The 20,507-nt window shown below is 35.2% G+C and overlaps 2 protein-coding genes across 2 annotated transcripts in view; both read left to right on the top strand.

The window, feature by feature from the left end:
* LOC123543277 (E3 ubiquitin-protein ligase TRIM71-like) overlaps window positions 1–11,396 on the top strand; it is a 201,560-nt gene extending 190,164 nt beyond the window's left edge. The window contains exon 3 of the mRNA XM_053527634.1: window positions 10,744–11,396. The gene's annotated coding sequence lies outside the window, so the exon portion shown is untranslated. The remainder of the gene's footprint in view (window positions 1–10,743) is intronic.
* On the top strand, window positions 7,396–10,515 carry LOC128549897 (E3 ubiquitin-protein ligase TRIM33-like). The gene is made up of 2 exons (XM_053527641.1): window positions 7,396–7,773; window positions 8,514–10,515. Exons 1-2 carry the CDS (start codon window positions 7,430–7,432, stop codon window positions 8,992–8,994), a joined length of 825 nt encoding a protein of 274 aa, XP_053383616.1. The 5' UTR covers window positions 7,396–7,429; the 3' UTR covers window positions 8,995–10,515.
* Window positions 11,397–20,507: the final 9,111 nt, after the last annotated feature.

Here is a 20,507-nt window from a genome sequence, read left to right as displayed (position 1 = left end):
AAATTTTTAATTTAGCCAAATCTTTCCCTCAAAATCTTTTAACTTAGGGTCTTGCTAGAAAAGTTATACAAGAAATTCTTATCGCAAAGAAAATTCTGTACCGCAGAAACATTTCAAACATTAGACCTACTTTGCGGAGAAATTGGCACGGAAACTGGAATTCTGAAGAAAAAAACACATAACAAAATTTGCCTTCCTTCTGAAAATTTCATTTAGATTTCAGTTTGACGAAGCAAAAAGTATTGCATTTAACAGGTCATCGAACACCAGTCTTTCTTCTAGTTTATTATGGACAAATGGTAATGAAAACGGTATGAATGAAAAGGAACGTGAACCAGATGTGGAAAAAGCGGATGATAATGAAAACCAATGTTGACATCTTTCTTGTTTTAGGACTTCTCCCACACTATTAGTCCGATTTGCTGCAGGCGTTCACAGATGAATAAGCTGGATTTGCAGATAATGTTAAAGGATTTTTTTTTACTATTTTTACTGCAGTTTTTTGCCCTTTGCTTTGCTTTGCTATAATAAAACACAGATGAACAAGCTTGATTTGCAGATGACCATGATGGGAGGATTTTTTTTCTGTAATTATTTGTACCACAGTTATGGCCCTTTGATAGTTTTTCTATAAAGAATATAGAGAAACATCTTGTGTGCCCAACTCCTAAAACACTATTAAAAATATGCTTAAAAGTTGTGAAGGACCGTCGTGTGAAGTTGACCATAAATAATGGATATTTTTCAGTGGTTATTTTTTATTTCAAGAATTATAGTCATTTCTTAATTTCACAAATTATGCCATAGTGAAGATATTTGGTGTGTTCAAAAGTTATATGCAATTTCTTTTTATAACCTACTAGTATATAACGGTACAAGTAAAACTTTTGAATGAAATTTTGTAAATTTTGACTATTTTTCAGCTGAAAACATTTGCTGTTTAAAACCTATTTTATAGATCTTGGTGACCATTCTAAGTCTTTATTCACTTGCTAACTTCAATCAGACTTATCTTGAACATGCTTTAAAGATATTCAGTGGTTATCTTTCACTAAAACATTTTATCTTCAGGTGTTTACTTCAAATGTATCCACTCCTCATCAGTTATATTTAGCTTTACTATACATTATGTATGCATATGGAGCTACATCCATAATTAAATATCATGCAGTAACAAATGATTGTTAAAAACAGCCAGTTTTTAGTGGTAGTACACATTTATACTGCATTTATTTATCTATGTATATATACAATGTGTACTATTTTAAACATAATTCATAGTATTGTTAATACACACTAACTTGTTAATTTTATGTTTACATAAACTATATGAAGTAATTGTTCATGTTTTTAGATATGAGATTTGGATCAAATATGCCTAAGGTTATTTATATTTACACAAAAGACAACATCTTTTGACAGAAATTAATGCCAATAAAAACACCCAGCATGGAATTAATGCAATGTAACTGTCTCATCCTCTTTGGTACCTCAAAATATTTGTTCATTCTTGTTTATTTCCACATTACTCTACCTCCTCATTACATATGTATTTACCTCTCACTGATGTGGGTTTGAGCTTCACTGGGGTTGTTGAATTCTTCATGCGAGGAAGCCATGAATCCAGCTTACGGAAGGTCGGTACCCACCCTTGATGAAATAATGCACTGAGGGTCTTCATTCACCATTAAAGCTGGAAAGTCACCTTATGACCTATGATTGTGTTAGTGTGACGTTATACCCAACAAACCAACAAAACAAAACAAAATCACATGTATATGAGTTAAAATAGCATACTAGGATGTTGCAAATAATAAAATATACATGTACTGCATACTAAACGATTAATATTGCTATAACCTGGGTGTCTAATAAAATGAAATTTTATGTGGTCAGACTAGTTTTAGTTATAAAGATAATATTGATGCCGCTTTTGAGAAGAGCGTTTATGTTGGTTGCTCTGTTTGTTGGTCATTCGGTAGTTGTTTGAAAACACTTAAGCAGCTGAACTTCATAAAATAATTGTTTGTTTGTTACGTTGTGTTTTATGACACACCAACACAAGTTAGATCATATGTCAACTTATCAGTTTTTGATAATGGAGTAAGGCCAAGGAGCTCCTGTTAGCATTTTAGCTCAGTTTTTCGAAGATAAAGTAGAGCTGTCGCAGTCGCCATTGGTGTAAGCTTTTGATAGTCAGAAATCTATCTTACGCTTGTAAACATTCTAGAGACCACATTTGTGACTCTACTTTCATGAAAGTTTATCAAAATGTTTATCTGGGTCATGTGGCGTTAAAAACTAGGTCACGTGCTGAAATCACATGAAAAGCTCATTAACACTAGAGGCCACATTTGTGATCATATTTTCATGAAACTTGGTCAGAATGTTTATCTTGATTACTACGCCATGTGCGAATCTGGGTTATAAGGGTTCCAAAACTAGGTCACCTGGTCAAATTGAAGGAAAAAACCTGTTAACACTCTTGAAGCTGTATGTCCAATTACTCAGGTGAGCAATCCAGGGTCATCATGACTCTCTTGTTTATCAATGAATTGAAAGCGCATGGGCCCATGAGAGTAGAAGATAGTTTCACAGGATGACGGATGACCTCTGTTGTTAACAGGCTAAGGGTCAAGACCTGCTGAGCGTTTATTTTCTAAGAAATGGATGCACACTTTAAGGGATTTGGGTCTGTAAAGTTCTATCCTAAAAGTCCTCAAACTCCATGTGGTCAGTATATGACACCGACCATTTTTTATAGTCAGTAGCTCGGTCAAAGTCGATGAAAACTTGCTTTGAGTCTACAGTCACAAACTACAGAAAATGGTTTGATTTGTAGATTAATCCTTTTTAGAGAACACGTTGGACTAGGAGATGCAAAGTTCACATGATGATTGCATGTGGTTATTGATTTTAAGGTCAGTAAGTGAATCGAGAGGGTCAGTGTCCATCAGTCTCTATAGGATAATTGAATGTTGTAAAAAGATGACCAGATTGCTTTTAGGATCAATAGATTAAAGGCCAAGGTACACTGACCTCATTACTTAAAACAGATAATGCTTTGGCTTGCCTCTTCTAAAGACGATGTTAGCCTTTGATATGTAGTCAGTAAGTAAAGATCAAGGTCAAATAAACACGAGGACAAATGGTCTACAATCAGTAATAAACTTATTAAATGAATCGCCACGGAGAAATCTTTCACAACAATTTATCAACAAGTTATTGTATTTAGTACCATTATATTAATGACTTTCGTATGACGCGGCCGTGGATGAAACACCAAACATCCTGCACTCGAAGCGGATACTACCACTAGGCTATTCAGGCGGTAAAGTTCAAACCAAGAAAAGTAACAATCAATGTGAAGCTGAATATCGATCGAACGGACTGCGCTATCTTGTCGACGTGTTTACTCGACACACGATATTCTGATGGCAGATAATGACAAGAACATTAAATTTGTTTACTGTGATACTTACAAAGTGAGATATGCAATACAGTTGTCTGACAGCCATAGATCTGTTTGCCAGACAAGTAGCGCGGAAGCTGCGGTAATTCATTTACAACACAATGATCAGCGAATGCGTATCGTACGCCTGCTGAAGTTCGATCATGATTTTAGAGATACTGCTGTCCTAGCTTCTCAGCTGGTGATTTTGAAAACGGCAACAGAGCTTACATCTATACAATGAATGAAGAATAATGCATGAAAACAATTGTGAAAGACCGATCTAAAAACGACATATTTCGTCAGATTTGCGAGAATACCGTGAGTGGTGACGGTACAATGATACACGTAGTTGATGGTGATCGAGGTCTGGTTACTGTAGACGGAGACGGTAAATTGGTCTGGAAGTATTCTGGACAGGAGATAAAGAAATATTGTACAACTAGGATCTGGGAGAAGTTGCCTATGTGATACACGGTTTAAAATACCCGCAGACTGTAGGCTTTGATGTGAAAAATCGCAAGATTGTTGTAAAAGATGGAAACGAGCTACATGTTTTTCATGTTCAATAGGCATTATTCTCTTTTACATATGAAGTAGAGATCTAAATACGTTATTATAAAATGATTATTTATGATACAATATTGTGTGAATGCATGTAGTGTTTCTTTTTACAGAATAAAATTATTTTTGCCTAAAAGCTCGGTTTGATTCTTAAAAAAATCTTAAACGCACGTCTGAAGCCTGAAGCCTGAAGAGATGATGAAATGATAGAATATACTACATACAAAAATATCAGTATCAAAGAGACATGCTATTCACACAAAAGTACAAAACGTAATGTGAAAGTGCCAAAAGGAAAATGATATGCAGTATTGTTTCTCTTATATAGTGCATTTGCTGTCACATTTGAACCTACCCCATTTTTATTTGTTTTTCCCAGAGTCAGATGCCCTGTGATTTTCATGTCTGAATTTGTCAGGTTTTATTTTTTTAAGATTCGTGTCGATTCTTTAAATCGTGTGTGCAATTTTAAACGTCTTGTAATGCTTGTATTGTTTGATGTTTCATTTTCGCGGTAACTAGACATGTAATACATATTTTGCGTGGAACTTTGACTCTGATAGGCGTTACTTTAAAGTTCCAAGTGAGAACTTGGGTTTTCGAGATAACAAGGAAGTATTCGATTAACAGTTTTTTTTTTGTTTTTTTTTGTTTTTTTTTTTTTTTTTTTTAGAGTGTCTTATTTTCAGAACAGGTAGGTATATTTTCCAATCATGCTTTAAACCTTTTTATTGGCATGGAGCAAGAATTCTTTAAATAAATTCAGTAAGAGAACACATTTTAGGATCCCTTAATTATAACCATCAAAGGTTCACAGTGATTCTGAACACAACCATAAGCTGTGTAGTAACAATATCAAGTTATATCAAGAAGAAATGATAATGAAACGCAGTGCAGTAATTTGAAAAATTAATCTATCTGAAAAAAAAGTGAAATTTAATGCAAAGACATAAAAAGTCAAATGAAGATGATATAAGAAGAAAGATAAAAATTAATAAAACAAATACTAGGTTCCTTGCATTTTCGTGTATTATAAGTCTTAGTAGAACATATAAATTGCGAAACTGTCAGGCACAGGATAATGGCATCCCAACTCGTTTTTATCAATATTATCCTGATTGGATATTATAAAGTGTATCAACTTTACGTTAAACCTTCTCTACAACTGAAGACGAATGAAACTTCGCAGGGATTTTCCTTGGATAGCATTCTACTTAAGTTTCTTAAATATCCTCAGGTTGCAACAGCAACAGTAAGGAAGAAACCCGCGAATATCTTCTTGTCAGACGTTGTATGCCAGATTGTAAAATACTTTCAAATGATCATTTCATCCTTTAAATTCGGTCGCGTTTCGTAATAAAACAACAAAATGCCTTGCCTACTTTTTCCTATAAGCTGTTGAAACTTTAAACTTGAAACTGCTGGGTTGATACACAAAGGATTCATGTATTCGATGCATACTGAATATGAAATTTTAAAGCGATTTCCGGTAGCCACCGTTATTTATTTACTCAAGTGTTATAAACAGTCCGTTTTATTTTACCTGGCGGGGCGGAGTTAATCTCTGACATAAGCAAATAATGGTAATCTCCAAAAACCAGCAAAATAGGTAGAGCAATATAATTGTTTTATTCCGTAATCTTCGGTAACCAACGACTAAAATTCAACGCTACATTGGTTACATGTACTACATATCCTGCACAAAAATGTAGTGGACAGTTGCGAAACCACGCCCCGCCTGGTCAAATAAAATGCACTGTAAAACGAATTCAACAATTTATGAGCAAAATCTGGTCATAGATACTGTAGAAAACGTTAAGTTTATTATTTCTATCAAAGAGCTATAAAATATACTTCTTTGTTTATATTCATCAGTCCCGAGAAAAAACAAGAAAAATAAAAGCTTCCAATTACGGCGTACAAATTGCTATTAATTAATTGACGAATTTGCGATCGTATTTTCCTGGGATTAAAGAATTATTAAATAATTTGTTTTCCTGTGACTTGCCATGTATTTAAAACAACGAGAAAAATACGAGAACAAGCTTTTGAAATCTCCCGTTTTAAAGATAAAATATAGTATGCTCTTTTTTGTCAATTCTCAGTTTTCATATTGATTACCGGACCTCTAGCATGTCCTGTACGGGTTGTCAAGAGGTCCGGTGACCGGACATCTAGACTCCGGGTCAAGAGGTCCGGTTACCGGACCCCTAGCCACTTCCTTCCTGTATGACTCTCTATTGAGATTTTTAGATTATTCGGATTCTTCAAAAATAATGGCCACCTTCATTATTCGTCATTTTCATAATGTATACTTCAAAATCTTATAGCCAGAGACTGCTGGTGCGATTTTAAAAGAATTCTACACTAACGGCCCTTCACAAAGACTGTTCAAACTATTACATTTCCTCAAGACAACATTGACGCCAGCGCTGAGAATAGAAAACTCTTCAAACAAAAGCTCCTCCTTAACCTAAACCGCTGGTCCGATTTTAAAATAATTCTGTAAAATATTTTCACGAAAATGATCCTACAATTGATTGTTCCCCGTGGAAACTAATAATTTTGACAGAAACTGCTAGCCAGTCTTAAAGATTTCACAAGAATGGTGCTCGAGTTACTATCCACAGAAATTGTTCAAATTTATAAGTTTTGTCACATAACATGGCAGCCAGAGGGCGTGATCACTTTGCACTATAGCCTACGTATGTACTTCAAAAACATTATCAAAAATCAAAAAGACTTCTGGCCAGGTTTTAAAATAATTTTACATAAATATGTGTTAGGTGACAAATTATACAGATTCATCAAAAGATGACCGCAAAATCTAAAAATTAGATCAATTTTCAAATAACCCCACGGCCGATTTTTAAATCACGGAAATGTTCCTTATAGGTTTCTGTACCACATTTGTTAAAAACCATCTTGATTGTCTTAAAAAAATCCTACCGGGAACGTGTCTAGTTTTTCCTATGTCTCTATGGAAAGCTTTGAAAATCTGCTCTGTTAAATAAGCAGTGACATTCAGGTAAGCGATATAGGACCATCATGACCATCTTGTTTTAGAATAATAGTCCGACAGAGAAGACATTTTCACACAAAAGTGCACTACTGCGCAAAGCATGCATGCATTTATACATTGTACCTTCTTATTAGCCTTACTCGATGACTTATTTTATGATCTGATATTTTATAGTTGTCATCCCAGTCAATTTATTTATTTATTTATTTATTTATTTATTTATTTGTAGATATACTTGCCTTAAGAGGATGCTCCAGTTTAAAACATCATTTACTAGTATAGGGGAATATTCTCTTAGATTAATTAATAATAGAATTAGAAATGAAAAGGAGATCAATGCACATGTCTTGTTTGTCAATCTTATCAGTTGCAGCAGAGTTATCGTGTAAAAAATGGCGACCAAGGGGAGTACATCGGACGCATCGGATGAACTGTTTGACTATTTATGTTCTCCATGTAACAAACAAGACAAGAATAGTGAGGCAGTGAAGTATTGTGTGGACTGTCAGGAGTATCTGTGTGTAACTTGTGTTAAAAGTCACAATAGTTTTTCTGTCCTAGCTGGACATACATTGGTTGAAAGGTCAAAGTTTGGAAATGCAAGTAGAACAGACAGCAAGGAATTGCCGTCGGTGCCGACAGAGCGATGCAAAGTTCACTCATTGAAGCTCGTGGACATGTTCTGTGCTGATCATGACACGGTTGGTTGTCATGTCTGCTTTACGATCAATCATAAGTATGTCTACTTTCGTTTTCAAAATAAGATTCTCTTATCCATCCTTTCAGTGTAATTAGATATCGAACACTTAAGGTATGATAAAGGGCGAATATTTTCGCATTTTCTGTTCTTTAATTAACTTTAATATCTAACCAATTTTATTTGTGCAGATCATGACTCATTCTGATGTCATGTCTGCTTTATTATCTCTACTTTCGTTTTCAAAATAGGGATGAAAAATAATTACTGATTGCAATAAGTCATAGATTTTTAAATAAATATTTTACTTTAATCGTGACACACATACAACATTCTAAAATGAATAAAGACTTCAACATTTTCTTTTAACTAATTTTAGCTGTAGTAACAAAAGTAACATTTTGTAAGTGTTGGCTACGATTTCATGCATTAACTATGCACTTTTAAAAAACAAATTATTTACTGCGACTCTTAATTGCACTTGATAACTATTTTTATAGAAAATAACTGGAACTGAAAACATTTTATGGTTTTAAATCAAGATTCTGTCCTATATTTGATTAGATTATTGCTGTCAAACCTGTGTTAAGCAGCCAGCCTAGGAAACAAACACACTATGAATGATTAAAGCAGTTGACTGCTTAAGACAAGTTGAAATTGGAACCGTTTTAGAAGTTAGTTGACTGATTGTTAAGGCAAGTGGTTGCTTAATACAGGTGGCTATTAAGGCAGGCTCAGCTGTACAATATACTAAATCATTATTATTTTGCTTTCATTAGGCCGTGTCAAGATATCCACTACATTCCCGAGTATGTTGAAACGACTAAACAGGCTGAAAGTATCAGAAAGATGAATGATGAGATGGACAAAGCAATTTCTAAAATGGATAACTTGATGAAAAATAAACAGAAAGATAGAGAAGATAAAAAGAAAACAACGGCTGCCTTGTTAAAAGAAATCAAAGCATTTAGGAAGAAAGTTAACGAAGTTTTAGATCGACTGGAACAAGCTTTTGTCGCTGAAGTAGAAGGGAAATGCGGTAAACAGGATCAAGAATTTCGAGAAGAATTGAAGAATATACAGGATACTCTTGATAAACTTACTACATGTAAAGCCGAAATGGAATCATCACAGAGGAATCCTTCGCAGCAGTTTGTTAATATGAAGAAATCCGAGAATATAATATCAGATATTAAAAAGGCCGGATCACGAACTGCAGATAAAGTGAAAGATAGTCTATTGTTTGAAAGAAATTCATAGATCCTTCATTTCCTTCAAAATCATGAATCACTTGCAAAGACGCCACTTCTAATGAAGCATGGGCTTTACGAAGTTCAAAGCAAGCAAAGCTACAATGTAAAGTTGAATGACGACGTCAGTACTTGTAATTTTTGGTCTTCTTGTGTACTTGACTCGGGCGATATATTGTTAGCAGATTATGAAAACCGGAAAATAAAACTGATTGACTGTGAAACTTATGAAGCACGAAAAACAATAAAGATGTCCGCCTCGCCACAATCTGTTTGCAAGATTAGTAGTGTGGAAGCTGTGGTAAGTCTTGGAAACAAAACAGTACAGTTTGTGTCTACCAAGAATGAGCTGGTGCCTACACGCTCTCTGACGTTTGACCATGATTGTCGAGGTATTGCTGTCATGGATTGTCAACTTGTGATTTGTGAAAATGGTAACGAAGCTTATATCTATACAATGAGTGGAAGTCGTCTAAATATCATCCAGAAAGACACAACCGGAAATAATATATTTAGTCACATCCGCGAGGTTTGCGTAAGTGACAACGGTAGGACAATTCACGTCGTTGATAGTAATAGAGATCTGGTAACTATAGATAGAGACGGTAATGTGGTCTGGAGATTTTGTGGTCAAGACCTGAAGAGCGCCTGGGGAGTATGTACAGATGGAAACTGTAACGTGTTTGTGAGTGGTGCGTCATCGAAAAATGTTGTACAACTAAGACCTGATGGGAAGTTACTAGGAGAAGTTGTCACGAAAGCGCATGGTTGAGAATGTCCACATGCTGTGTGCTTTAATGCGAAAAGATGCAAGCTGTTTGTTTCAGATGGAAACGAGCTGCAAGTGTTTCACGTTCAATAGACATTATTCTGATTTACGCAAATAAGAACTAACATTACACATAAAACCTTTCGATTTACTAAAATATAATTATCTATGTGCATAAGTTCTATGTTTTAATTCTAATACATTGCTAAAGGTTTCGTCTTTATTCACAGAACTGATTCCATTGCTTTTATGAGTCAATTTTTGAACACTTTAGGAAATAAAATTTTCTGCCTGAATCTATATACTGCATATGAGTAAGGAAAACGTGAAAACTGGATATGATATTTGGTACATTATAGATATTTGTAAGTGTTCATCCTCTTGATCTGCTTGCATTCTTCAACGGAATATAACTCAGATTTATTAAATACTGATTTATTTTTTTTCACAAACGTCATTTTCAGGAAACCTAATTAATACCAAGAATCTACCGAAAACTAGATATTGTCCAAAAATTGATTAATAAGAATTTCATATCACTCTTTTGCAATAAAGAAAATAAGAATTTCATATAACTCTTTTGCAATAAAGAAAGCGTCACAGAAAGTCATATTCTATGCATATGCTAACATATGTACTTCTGATAATGATTATACTTTATGCTTCAGATTTTCAGGCAAAAGTGTTAATATATCTGTAATGTGTTTATATTGAAAGGTTGTGTAATCTTGCCTATAAAACTGGAATAAATTATAACATTTATACCCTCCCAATCTCAAGAATATGGGGATATTATTATGATTTTGCTGATCTGTGCGGTTTGGCGTATGATTAGTATCAGGAAAATATTTGAGCCTCCAATGGATAATTGCTTGAGGTCGGTAGATAATCTCATCTGTGGGTCGAATGTCAAGGCAGCAATAAATAGCTGGAGATCGTTTCATTCTACGTCCGTCTAACGTCAAGATCACAGTGATATCATTAAAAAAGTTCTCTTGTCACTGACTGTAAAACTATAGGATGTTTGTCAGTGGTCAGTAGATGATCCCTATGATTTGTTAGGTCAGTATGTCAAGGTTGTAATGACAAAGTCCAATGAATAATATAAAAGGTATTGGCTTAGGAGAGTAAAACACCGTAGGCAGACCACAATTGTTCGAAGGGTTAATAACTCAAGAACTGTTATGCCTTTGTCCATTAAACAGCTTTTTGTGGATCCGTAGTTAAAAGGTCAAGATCACAATGAACGAATTTACTGATGAACTTCAAAGGGTGATTACCTAAGACGTCAGTGGGTAATCGTCAAGGTGGTATAAATGACATTGAAACTTTAAACGGATCTTACAGCAGCCATTTCCTGTGATGACTGTCTATGGGCAGTAAATCACCGTAATATGTTGTGATCAGAGCGTCAAAGGTCAATGCCTCAGTTGCAAAGTTGCAGTGAGAATGAAAAGACCTTCTGATCAATAATTAAAGAACGTCTGAATCTTCATAGGATAACTGACTATATTCCAAATATGGTTCATAGTAGCTGTCCAAACTGGCAGAATGAATATTAAAGGTTTAGAGTTGTTAGCATGCCTCAGATGACGTACCTATAGGAACTTTGGAAATTCAATTAAAAGTTCAATTTAATAAAATCATGTTTATTGTTCATTATCCGATGCCAAAAGGAACCTCTTTCGGTGTTCTGGATCGTGGAGTGCTCGTGGTGACCTCACAAATCACGTGATAATGTTCTGGCGTCAGTTCTTTTATTGCATTATAGATAACGGTTAGAAATGACATCCTCCAGTGTTGCAGAAATGTCCGAGAAATTCATCTTGATCCATAGACTATAACATTACACCGGCAATACCACGATTGTAGGCAAATCTCACCTAAAGTACAAATACCTTAAATTAAAACGCAAGAACATAAAAAGAAGGCCATACACTTAAATAGAAAAAGTTTTAGACGGATATACAAGATCTCTACATTATTTGGTTTTTCATATTTCTAACAGAAACTGTTCATAGCTGTATTGTAACCTCACAGCGAAAGCTTTTAGATACTGGCAATACTGATTGTCGAATAAATTTCGTGCTGGTGACATTGTTTATACGCCGTTTTACAGTCACCAATAATTGTTGTATTCACAATCGCATATCTTAAAAAAATTGTAATTGACTCTTCAATAAATATTTGTTGAAACTTACAAAAACTGATTTGAAAATTAAGGCATTGCAGTAAAAAAGGTCACAGAATTGAATTATGTGCAAGTTCGTAATAGTCCTTTCAATGCAGTTTCCAAAAAGGTATAGGTAACAGTTACGACCATTTATTTCTGGGACGCCGTTAATGGAAAATAAAATGGCTAGATTTGATTTAGTTATAGACGTCATTTTGACATTAAAGGTCACCCTATTAAAAACTTCTAAGCACATTTATTCATTCATATGTATTACGGTGGCTGATATCCTATCGTGCGTTAGCACCAGCACACCAATACGCCATAACGAACAACTGGCACACCAACACGCCAAAACGACCAACTAGCAGGCCAATACAACAAATACCGTATTTGACGAATCGGTGCAGTTATTACTCGTTTTAGGGGTTGGCGCGTTTGAACATACACCATAAACATATTGTATTAATTGGACCCAAACCTAAACGATCACATTTCTATTATATGCAGAAATATGTCTTCCATTCAATGTTGTTATATTTCCTGGTTCTTTGGGATCTCGTTCTGATTGGTCAATATAAAACGCATCAGTGTTAACAGGGGCGGAGAAATCTTATTTTGACTTGCTTGTCCGTTTTTGTCAGTTGCTATTATGATAGTTATATATTAGTAAATTCTGGTCAAATTTCTCTTGTCCGTACATGCTTTGGGACAACCTGGGCAATACGGACAATTGCATTTGCCGCCCCTGACTGTTAGTCATACCATCCATTCCGACTGAACATTCTTAAATCAGATAAGGCTTTTTTCTCCACCATGCAGCAATAAATGCGTTAATCGATGCTTCAGTCCAGAACTACACTGGTACAGATATGAACCATTTTGAGCAAAAAAAATCTACTTTTTAACCGATAATTATTCTTTGTTCTAATAGTATTATCTTAAAACAATTGAAAATTTAGGATTAATATACCACTTTAGACCTTATATACCTACGAAATCTTACTTTTCATCCGTTTGTAAGCACGTTGTTTAAACTTTATAACATCCAAATGTATATCTAACAATTTGTTATGCCATCCGCCATCTCCACTTCCACCACCACCACCTCCGCCTCCAACACCACCACCACCTCCACCACTACCCGTTACCATCACCACCTTCACCACCACCCGCCAACATCGCCACCATCACCACCACCACCACCATCACCTCCACCTCCACCGCCAACACCACCACTACCGCCACCCGCAACCACCACAACCACCCGCCACCACCGCCACTAGCCCCCACAAACACCACCGACACCCGTCACCACTACCACCACCGCCACCACCACAACCACCACCACCACCACCACCAACACCACTACTTCCAACTCCACCACCACCACCAATGCCACCCGCCACCACCACCACCTCCACCACCACCACCACGCCGCCAACCTGTTTGCCTAATTATCCGAATAAGATCGGATAAACAATAAAACCCTTCTCACTTCAAATTTCCCAATCAGACTTTTAGTACTTTGATACAACCCATATAGACTCTCAGCGCTTTTACACTACCATGTAGACTTTCAGTACTTTCATAAAACCCAAATAGACTCTCAGCGCTTTGATACTACCCATTTAGACTTTCAGTACTTTGATACAACCCAGATAGACTTTCAGCGCTTTGATACTACCTATGTACACTTTCTGTGCTTTGATCCAACCCATACAGACTTTCAGCGCTTTGATTATCAAGAGCTGCCTGTGCCGATTTGCCCTAAGACATAAGGTATATGACTCAGACACGTATTTAAAGTATCACGCACACCTTCAAGAGAACTTCAGCTAAAGTAATAACTATACGCGCCGTGACAATGATTCGACCGATGAAAATATTAACTACCATATTTTGTTCGTTATTAAATCATAAGATATATTTAGATGATATGTTTCCATAATGAGTAATCTATTCTTTACGTCATAAGCTATATAACTAGTAATATAATGTCAATAAAACTTGAAGCAGTATTTGTCTTTGAACACAAATTACTAGCGCAGATCCTTACACTTCGGTATCCAAAATGTCAGTGAATAAATTTCGATGGTAAAGTATAATAAATAAAGTCAAGGCGACGGTCTGATCAATATAATACACAGCAGTGTTCTGATTGGATACCACCCATTGTTACTGAACATTCTTAAATCGGATAAGATGGGGTTTTTTCTCCACCACGAAGCATTAAATGGGTTAGTCATGCTTCAGTCCAGAACTTACACTGGTATATTTATAGCGAAAAAACAGCTTATTGTTCTAATAGTTAAATTTTAAATGATTAAGTTCTTCGTGTTCCCTCGTATATAGCCGATGATAAATACGGCAGAACTAGAGCGTACGCCATAAAATATCAAATTACACATTAATGAGTTATAGTTTATAAATAAAAATGACACATGTTACCATTAATTTTAACAGGACTGTAATTAATTTAACTTAAATATTACAATTCATGTGTACTTAATGACACTGCTACATATTAGATATCAGACGGTTAATTACATCTATTCCCATTAATGACCCACAAGTTTCTAACCATTCAAAATTGTGTTATTGTTTTTTTCTGGCAACTTCTTGTAACAAAGTTTCTATTAGATGTTTAGTACAATGTTTACTTTTTACGGAATGGCCTTGTCACAAAATCAAGTTATTTTTATTTATCATTCATTTAAAGGCAATGCTACAATTATCAGATTAAGCATTGATGTACTTTTAAACTCTTGGTATCTTAATACATAGGTAGATTAATTGGATTAGTTGACCATATAATGTCTGTCACATAGCACAAACACAACACAACACGTCACGAGTCTATACATTTTTGATGTTTATTTGCACAATGGAATATTTCGTACATACTTTCATAATTTATTTTGTAACTTCTTAAGTCTTAACAAATGTCATATCTAAAGCCTAACTTAATCTTAGTATCTATGAGACCCATTTCCTAGGTCTCATGCACCTGGTCTCTTCTAGACCCTTCTGCTCTACCAAAAATATCTAACCATCAATATATAGTAATTCTCTAAGATCAGTTGACAATTTGACGTATAAAACGTGTGGGTTTGATATAATAAACAATTACATAAATGCACCAACAATATATCAACTTGACAGGTGTGTAGCTGGTGTACTGTCTAACCTAACTGATTATTTTACAGTCACACCTGAGTGAATTTTACCTGTAAATAATTGACCAATCAGTGTGTGATTGGAGAAATGTATATTGAGTCTTTTTGAATAAGCTTACATCTGAGCTGACTTTTGACTAGAGCACATGAAATTTTGTTTGTTTGTTTTGTTTGTTTGTTTTGGGTTTAACGCCGTTTTTCAACAGTATTTCAGTCATGTAACGGCGGGCAGTTAACCTAACCAGTGTTCCTGGATTCTGTACCAGTACAAACCTGTTCTCCGCAAGTAACTGCCAACTTCCCCACATGAATCAGAGGTGGAGGACTAATGATTTCAGACACAATGTCGTTTTTCAAATAGTCACGGAGAACATACGCCCCGCCCGAGGATCGAACTCACGACCCCGCGATCCGTAGACCGACGCTCTACCTACTGAGCTAAGCGAGCGGGCTACATGAAATTTTAGCCAAAAAGACTTGATAGTATATTTGGCAGAATTTTATTTAAAAGATATTTGAATTTTCTTAGTTAATTAGCAATATGATGCTTTATGGTCAGAATTATTTTCCTGTTTATTAAGCTTGTCAATGCAAACAGATATCAGGGTAAGTGTGCTTTTATTCTCATTTCGAACTGTAAAATTTTTTTTATTTTTTTTCCTCTTAGTACATGGAAAATTTTATGAATATTTCTTTGTGTAAAATTTCATGAGTAACTAGAGGTAATATTGTAAAATCCCTTTACTCTAAATTTCATTCAAGTATTATGTTGTGTATTTCAACAATATAAAATAGTATTTTTTTTGTCTGTTAAATGAATGAAAGGTTCCTGTTATTAGGTTCGTTGGAGGAGAGATACTCGTATCACTTGGTATTGGTAGTTGGTGCCTTCAACACGGCCTTTAGTACAGTTGAGATCTTTGACTGGTGTGGAGAGCTGGAATAGGAATGTGTACAGTAACTGAAACACTGTCCAGTGGTTGGATGTTCCCGTCATAAGTATCAATGTCGGGGTTTGGACTATATTTAGCTATTTATATGGTCGGTGTATTTCAATATACTGAACAGTTTTCTACTACAAGAAACATTGACCAAATAGATTTGTCGGAGTTGAACTAACTTTAGGATTAATAACATTTAGGACCATGCATTGGTCGGAGATTCTAAAGACATTCAATTCTTAAGGCGGATGTGTTGTGGGGTGGACTCGATTTGATTCCAGGATTACAGAACTTTTCATTATTTAACAGAATATCTTTGTTTTATATAATATACTTCATATTAATTTGATTATTAAAAGATTGATCAAAAGTGAACTTAATTTGTTAAGTGGTTATTGCAGTAGTAGAGCTACCTGCTCTGGCCAAACCTGACGTATGTGAAGTTGACATTTTCTAAACAAGAAGTCAGGTTTAAAAACCGCGAGGACATTGATATAGAAAAAGCGATTTGTCTCATTAAAGAAGTAAATAATCATTTTTATTACTCCGCATTTTAAACTGCTATAGATGTCACTCCGATACGTTGGCTGGTATTGTACAGATCCGTAATAAATTCATGATGTTAAAACGTGTGGTTCCTGAATTCTATAAATGTTAGGCCATTCCGTAAAAAGTAACCATTGTACTAAATATCTAATAGCAACTTTGTTACACGAAGTTGCCAAAAAAAAAATATTTAATTGTTAGTAACTTGTGGGTCATTAATGGGAATAGATGTAATAAACCGTCTGATATCTTATGTAGCAGTTTCATTAAGTACACATGATAAAATTTGTAATGTTTAAGTTAAATTAAATACAGTCCCGTTTAAATTAACGGTAGCATGTGTCATTTCTGTTTATAAATTATGGCTCATTAATGTATAATTTGATATTTCATATTTTATATCATCGGCTATAAACGAAGAAACACGAAGATTTTAATCATTTAAAATTTCAGGACTGAAGCATCGATTAACGCATTTAATGCCTCGTGGTGGAGAAAAAACCCCATCTTTATCCGATTTAAGAATGTTCAATCGGAATGGGTGGTATCCAATCAGAACACTGCTGTGTATTATATTGATCAGACCGTCGCCTTGACTTTATTTATTATACTTTACCTTCGAAATTTATTCACTGCCATTTTGGATACCGAAGTGTAAGTATCTGTGCTAGTAATTTGTGTTCAAAGACAAATACTGCTTCAAGTTTTATTGACATTATATTAATATAGCTTACGAAGAAAGAATAGATTACTCATTATGGAACCATATCACCTAAATGTATCTTACGATTTAATAACGAACAAAATATGGTAGTTAATATTTTCGTCGGTTGAATCATTGTCACGACGCGTATAGTTATTACTTTAGCTGAACTTCTCTTGAAGGTGTGCGTGATACTATAAATACGTGTCTGAGTCATATACCTTATGTCTTAGGGCAAATCGGCACAGGCAGCTCTCGATAATCAAAGCGCTGAAAGTCTGTATGAATTGTATCAAATCGCAGAAAGTGTACATAGGTAGTATCAAAGCGCTGAAAGTCTATCTGGGTTGTATCAAATCATTGAAAGTCTTTATGGGTAGTATAAAAGCGCTGAGAGTCTATTTGGGTTTTATGAAAGTACTGAAAGTCTATATGGGTATGTCAAAGCGCTGAGAGTCTATATGGGTTGTATCAAAGTACTGAAAGTCTGATTGTGAAATTTGAAGTGAGAGGTTTAATTGCTTATCCGATCTTATTCGGATAATTAGGCAGGTTGGCGGCGTGGTGGTGGTGGTGGTGGCGGGTGGTGGTGTGGTTGCGGGTGGTGGTGGTTGTGGCGGGAGGCGATGGTGGTGGTGGACGTGGTGGTTGTGGCGGGTGGCGATGGTGGTGTAGGTGGTGGCGGTGGCGGTGGAGGTGGAGGTAGAGGTGGTGGTGGAGGTGGCGGGTGGTGGTGGAGGTGGAGGTGACGGTGGTGTTGGATGTGGAGATGGAGGTGGTGGTGGTGGTGGAAGTGGAGGTGGCGGGTGGCGGTGGCAGGTGGCATAATAAATTGTTAAATATACATTTGGATGTTATAAAGTTTAAACAACGTGCTTACAAACGGATGAAAAGTAAGATTTCGTAGGTATAAATGGTCTAAAATTGTATATAAATCCTAAAATTTTAATTGTTTAATGATATTACTATTAGAACAAACAAAATAATTATAGGTTAAAAAAGTAGTTTTTTTTCGGTCAAAATGTTTCATACCTGTACCAGTGTAGTTCTGGACTGAAGCATCGAGTAATGCATTTATTGCTGCATGGTGGAAAAAAAAGCCTTATCTGATTTAAGAATGTTCAATCGGAATGAATGGACGGTATGACTAACTCTGATGCATATTATATTGACCAATCAGAACGCCGCCTTGACTTTATTTATTATATTTTATAGCCGAAATTTATTCACTGCCTATTTGGATACCAAAGTGTAAGGATGTGGAAAGTGTTTGATACCGCTATAGTCGTCCATTAAATAAAGGATAACTGTTGTATATACGCGTGTGTAATTAGGGTCAAACATGAAGAAGACAAATACTATTTCCAGTTTTATTGACAATAATGACGTATTCTTGCGACGTTATTGATTTATTTATCTAAATATAGCTTATGAAGTCATTTTAAAAGATTGATTGCTCATTATGGGACCGTGCGACATTATCTAAATATAGCTCATTATTCAATAACGAAGAGAATATGGTAGTTAATACTGTCACGGCGCATATAGTAATTCCTTCAGCTGTCGTATCCGATTGGGTAATTTCAACGTCATTATGTATTTATAGTCACACGAGTCTAAACATGTTCTTAGAATTATTGAATGGGATACGAACGTTACCTTTTCGGTCATTGTATAAACTACTCTGATCTTTCTCGAGGGTCTACAGTTGTACCTTAACAACCCGATGTCGTAAGTAAAGGTTTTTGTAAGTTCCACGCGATTTCCGCATCGTTTTACTATATCGGGTTTATTCGAACATGGTGCGAAACATTACGTCACTATCGAAAAATATTGACCCGTAGGTACGGTACATATTCGAATGTTTTTCTATTGCGTGATTAGAAACGCTGAACGTTGTTTTCATCGTTTTTTGATGGAATAACCTAGTTGAACGATTACAATTAATTTTTAAGCCATTACGCTATAAAACATGTATAAGTCATATGCCTTCAGGTCCTTATATGCTAATGAAAAACGAGATGACACTGTTTCTAAAGCGGGGTGTTTACTACTTTCGCTTAATACTAGTTGTTATGCTTCGACTTCTGTCTTTAAGCAAAATGTTATTGCACTGACTTATGTTTTATATGGATCTTATACTTTTAAAAGTATTTAATAAAACGTTTATTTAGTTGGAATGTATTAATTGTGCTTTTAACGTATAAAGCAATTACACATGAAATGGGGAGCAAACTTTTTAAGCGAGAAATTTCATTTTCATTTGGGATAAAATATTTCAATCATTTCCAAAAATTGCGATATCAAAAAAAAAAAAGACATTCGTAATGACTACGTCCTTGACAAAATCATTATAGTTTAAACAGGTTATTTGTGAAGAATGTGTCTACGAGGTAATATTATTTTAGATATTGATACTACCACATCTCAACTTTACATATGTTCTCACATGACCTTGTAGTTACTATTATAAAACTATCATAAGAAATACTCCTCGACATATATTATTATTATCATTCTATTATTAATACTATACTATTATACCAGATTTTTATAGCGCCATTTTCATAATAAACACGTTCAAAGGCGCTTTACGTATAGCATAACTTAGCCTAGCTCTTTGCGAATAGGCAGCCTGGTTCTTTAACATGCCCGGTGTATAGCGCCGATACACGCACAGCTGTCTTTCCTGGGAAGAATCAGTTACAGGCCTCTTAGTTAGGTGATGGAAACTCAAGAGCATCTCAGAGATTTCAAGTGCCTGGACCAGGATTCGAACCCTGGAGCTCTGGATTGACAGTCTAGAGTGTTACCACTAGACCACCGGCCCACCAAATTCATTTATAAACAAAAATGTTTCTTTGGTAGAACTAGACATATTGATCACATTTTAATTTAGGATTGGCAAGATCAATATTATGTATTCTTGGGCAGATTTAAATACACCATGTTGTCACATAATATAACTTTTACTTTTAAATCATGCATTGTGTCATAACGATAGTACTATTAGCGATTTCTAATTTCTGAACAATGCAACACTCAATAAATGATAAAATATCGGTAATTAAGACAATTTTAAATTGCGGTTTGTTAAATTTTATTTCAGTTATAGAATACATCAGGTGTGTTTGAAGTATGTTTTGGAAGCTCTTGTCTCCATTCCCTATCCTACGCCCTTACAAACACTTTATTGACATACTCTTGCCTAT

Source organism: Mercenaria mercenaria, chromosome 17 (genome assembly GCF_021730395.1).
Source record: "Mercenaria mercenaria strain notata chromosome 17, MADL_Memer_1, whole genome shotgun sequence".
Classification (NCBI taxonomy): domain Eukaryota; kingdom Metazoa; phylum Mollusca; class Bivalvia; order Venerida; family Veneridae; genus Mercenaria; species Mercenaria mercenaria.
Note: the sequence above shows the minus strand (reverse complement) of the source record. Positions and strands in the feature narration are given on the sequence as shown.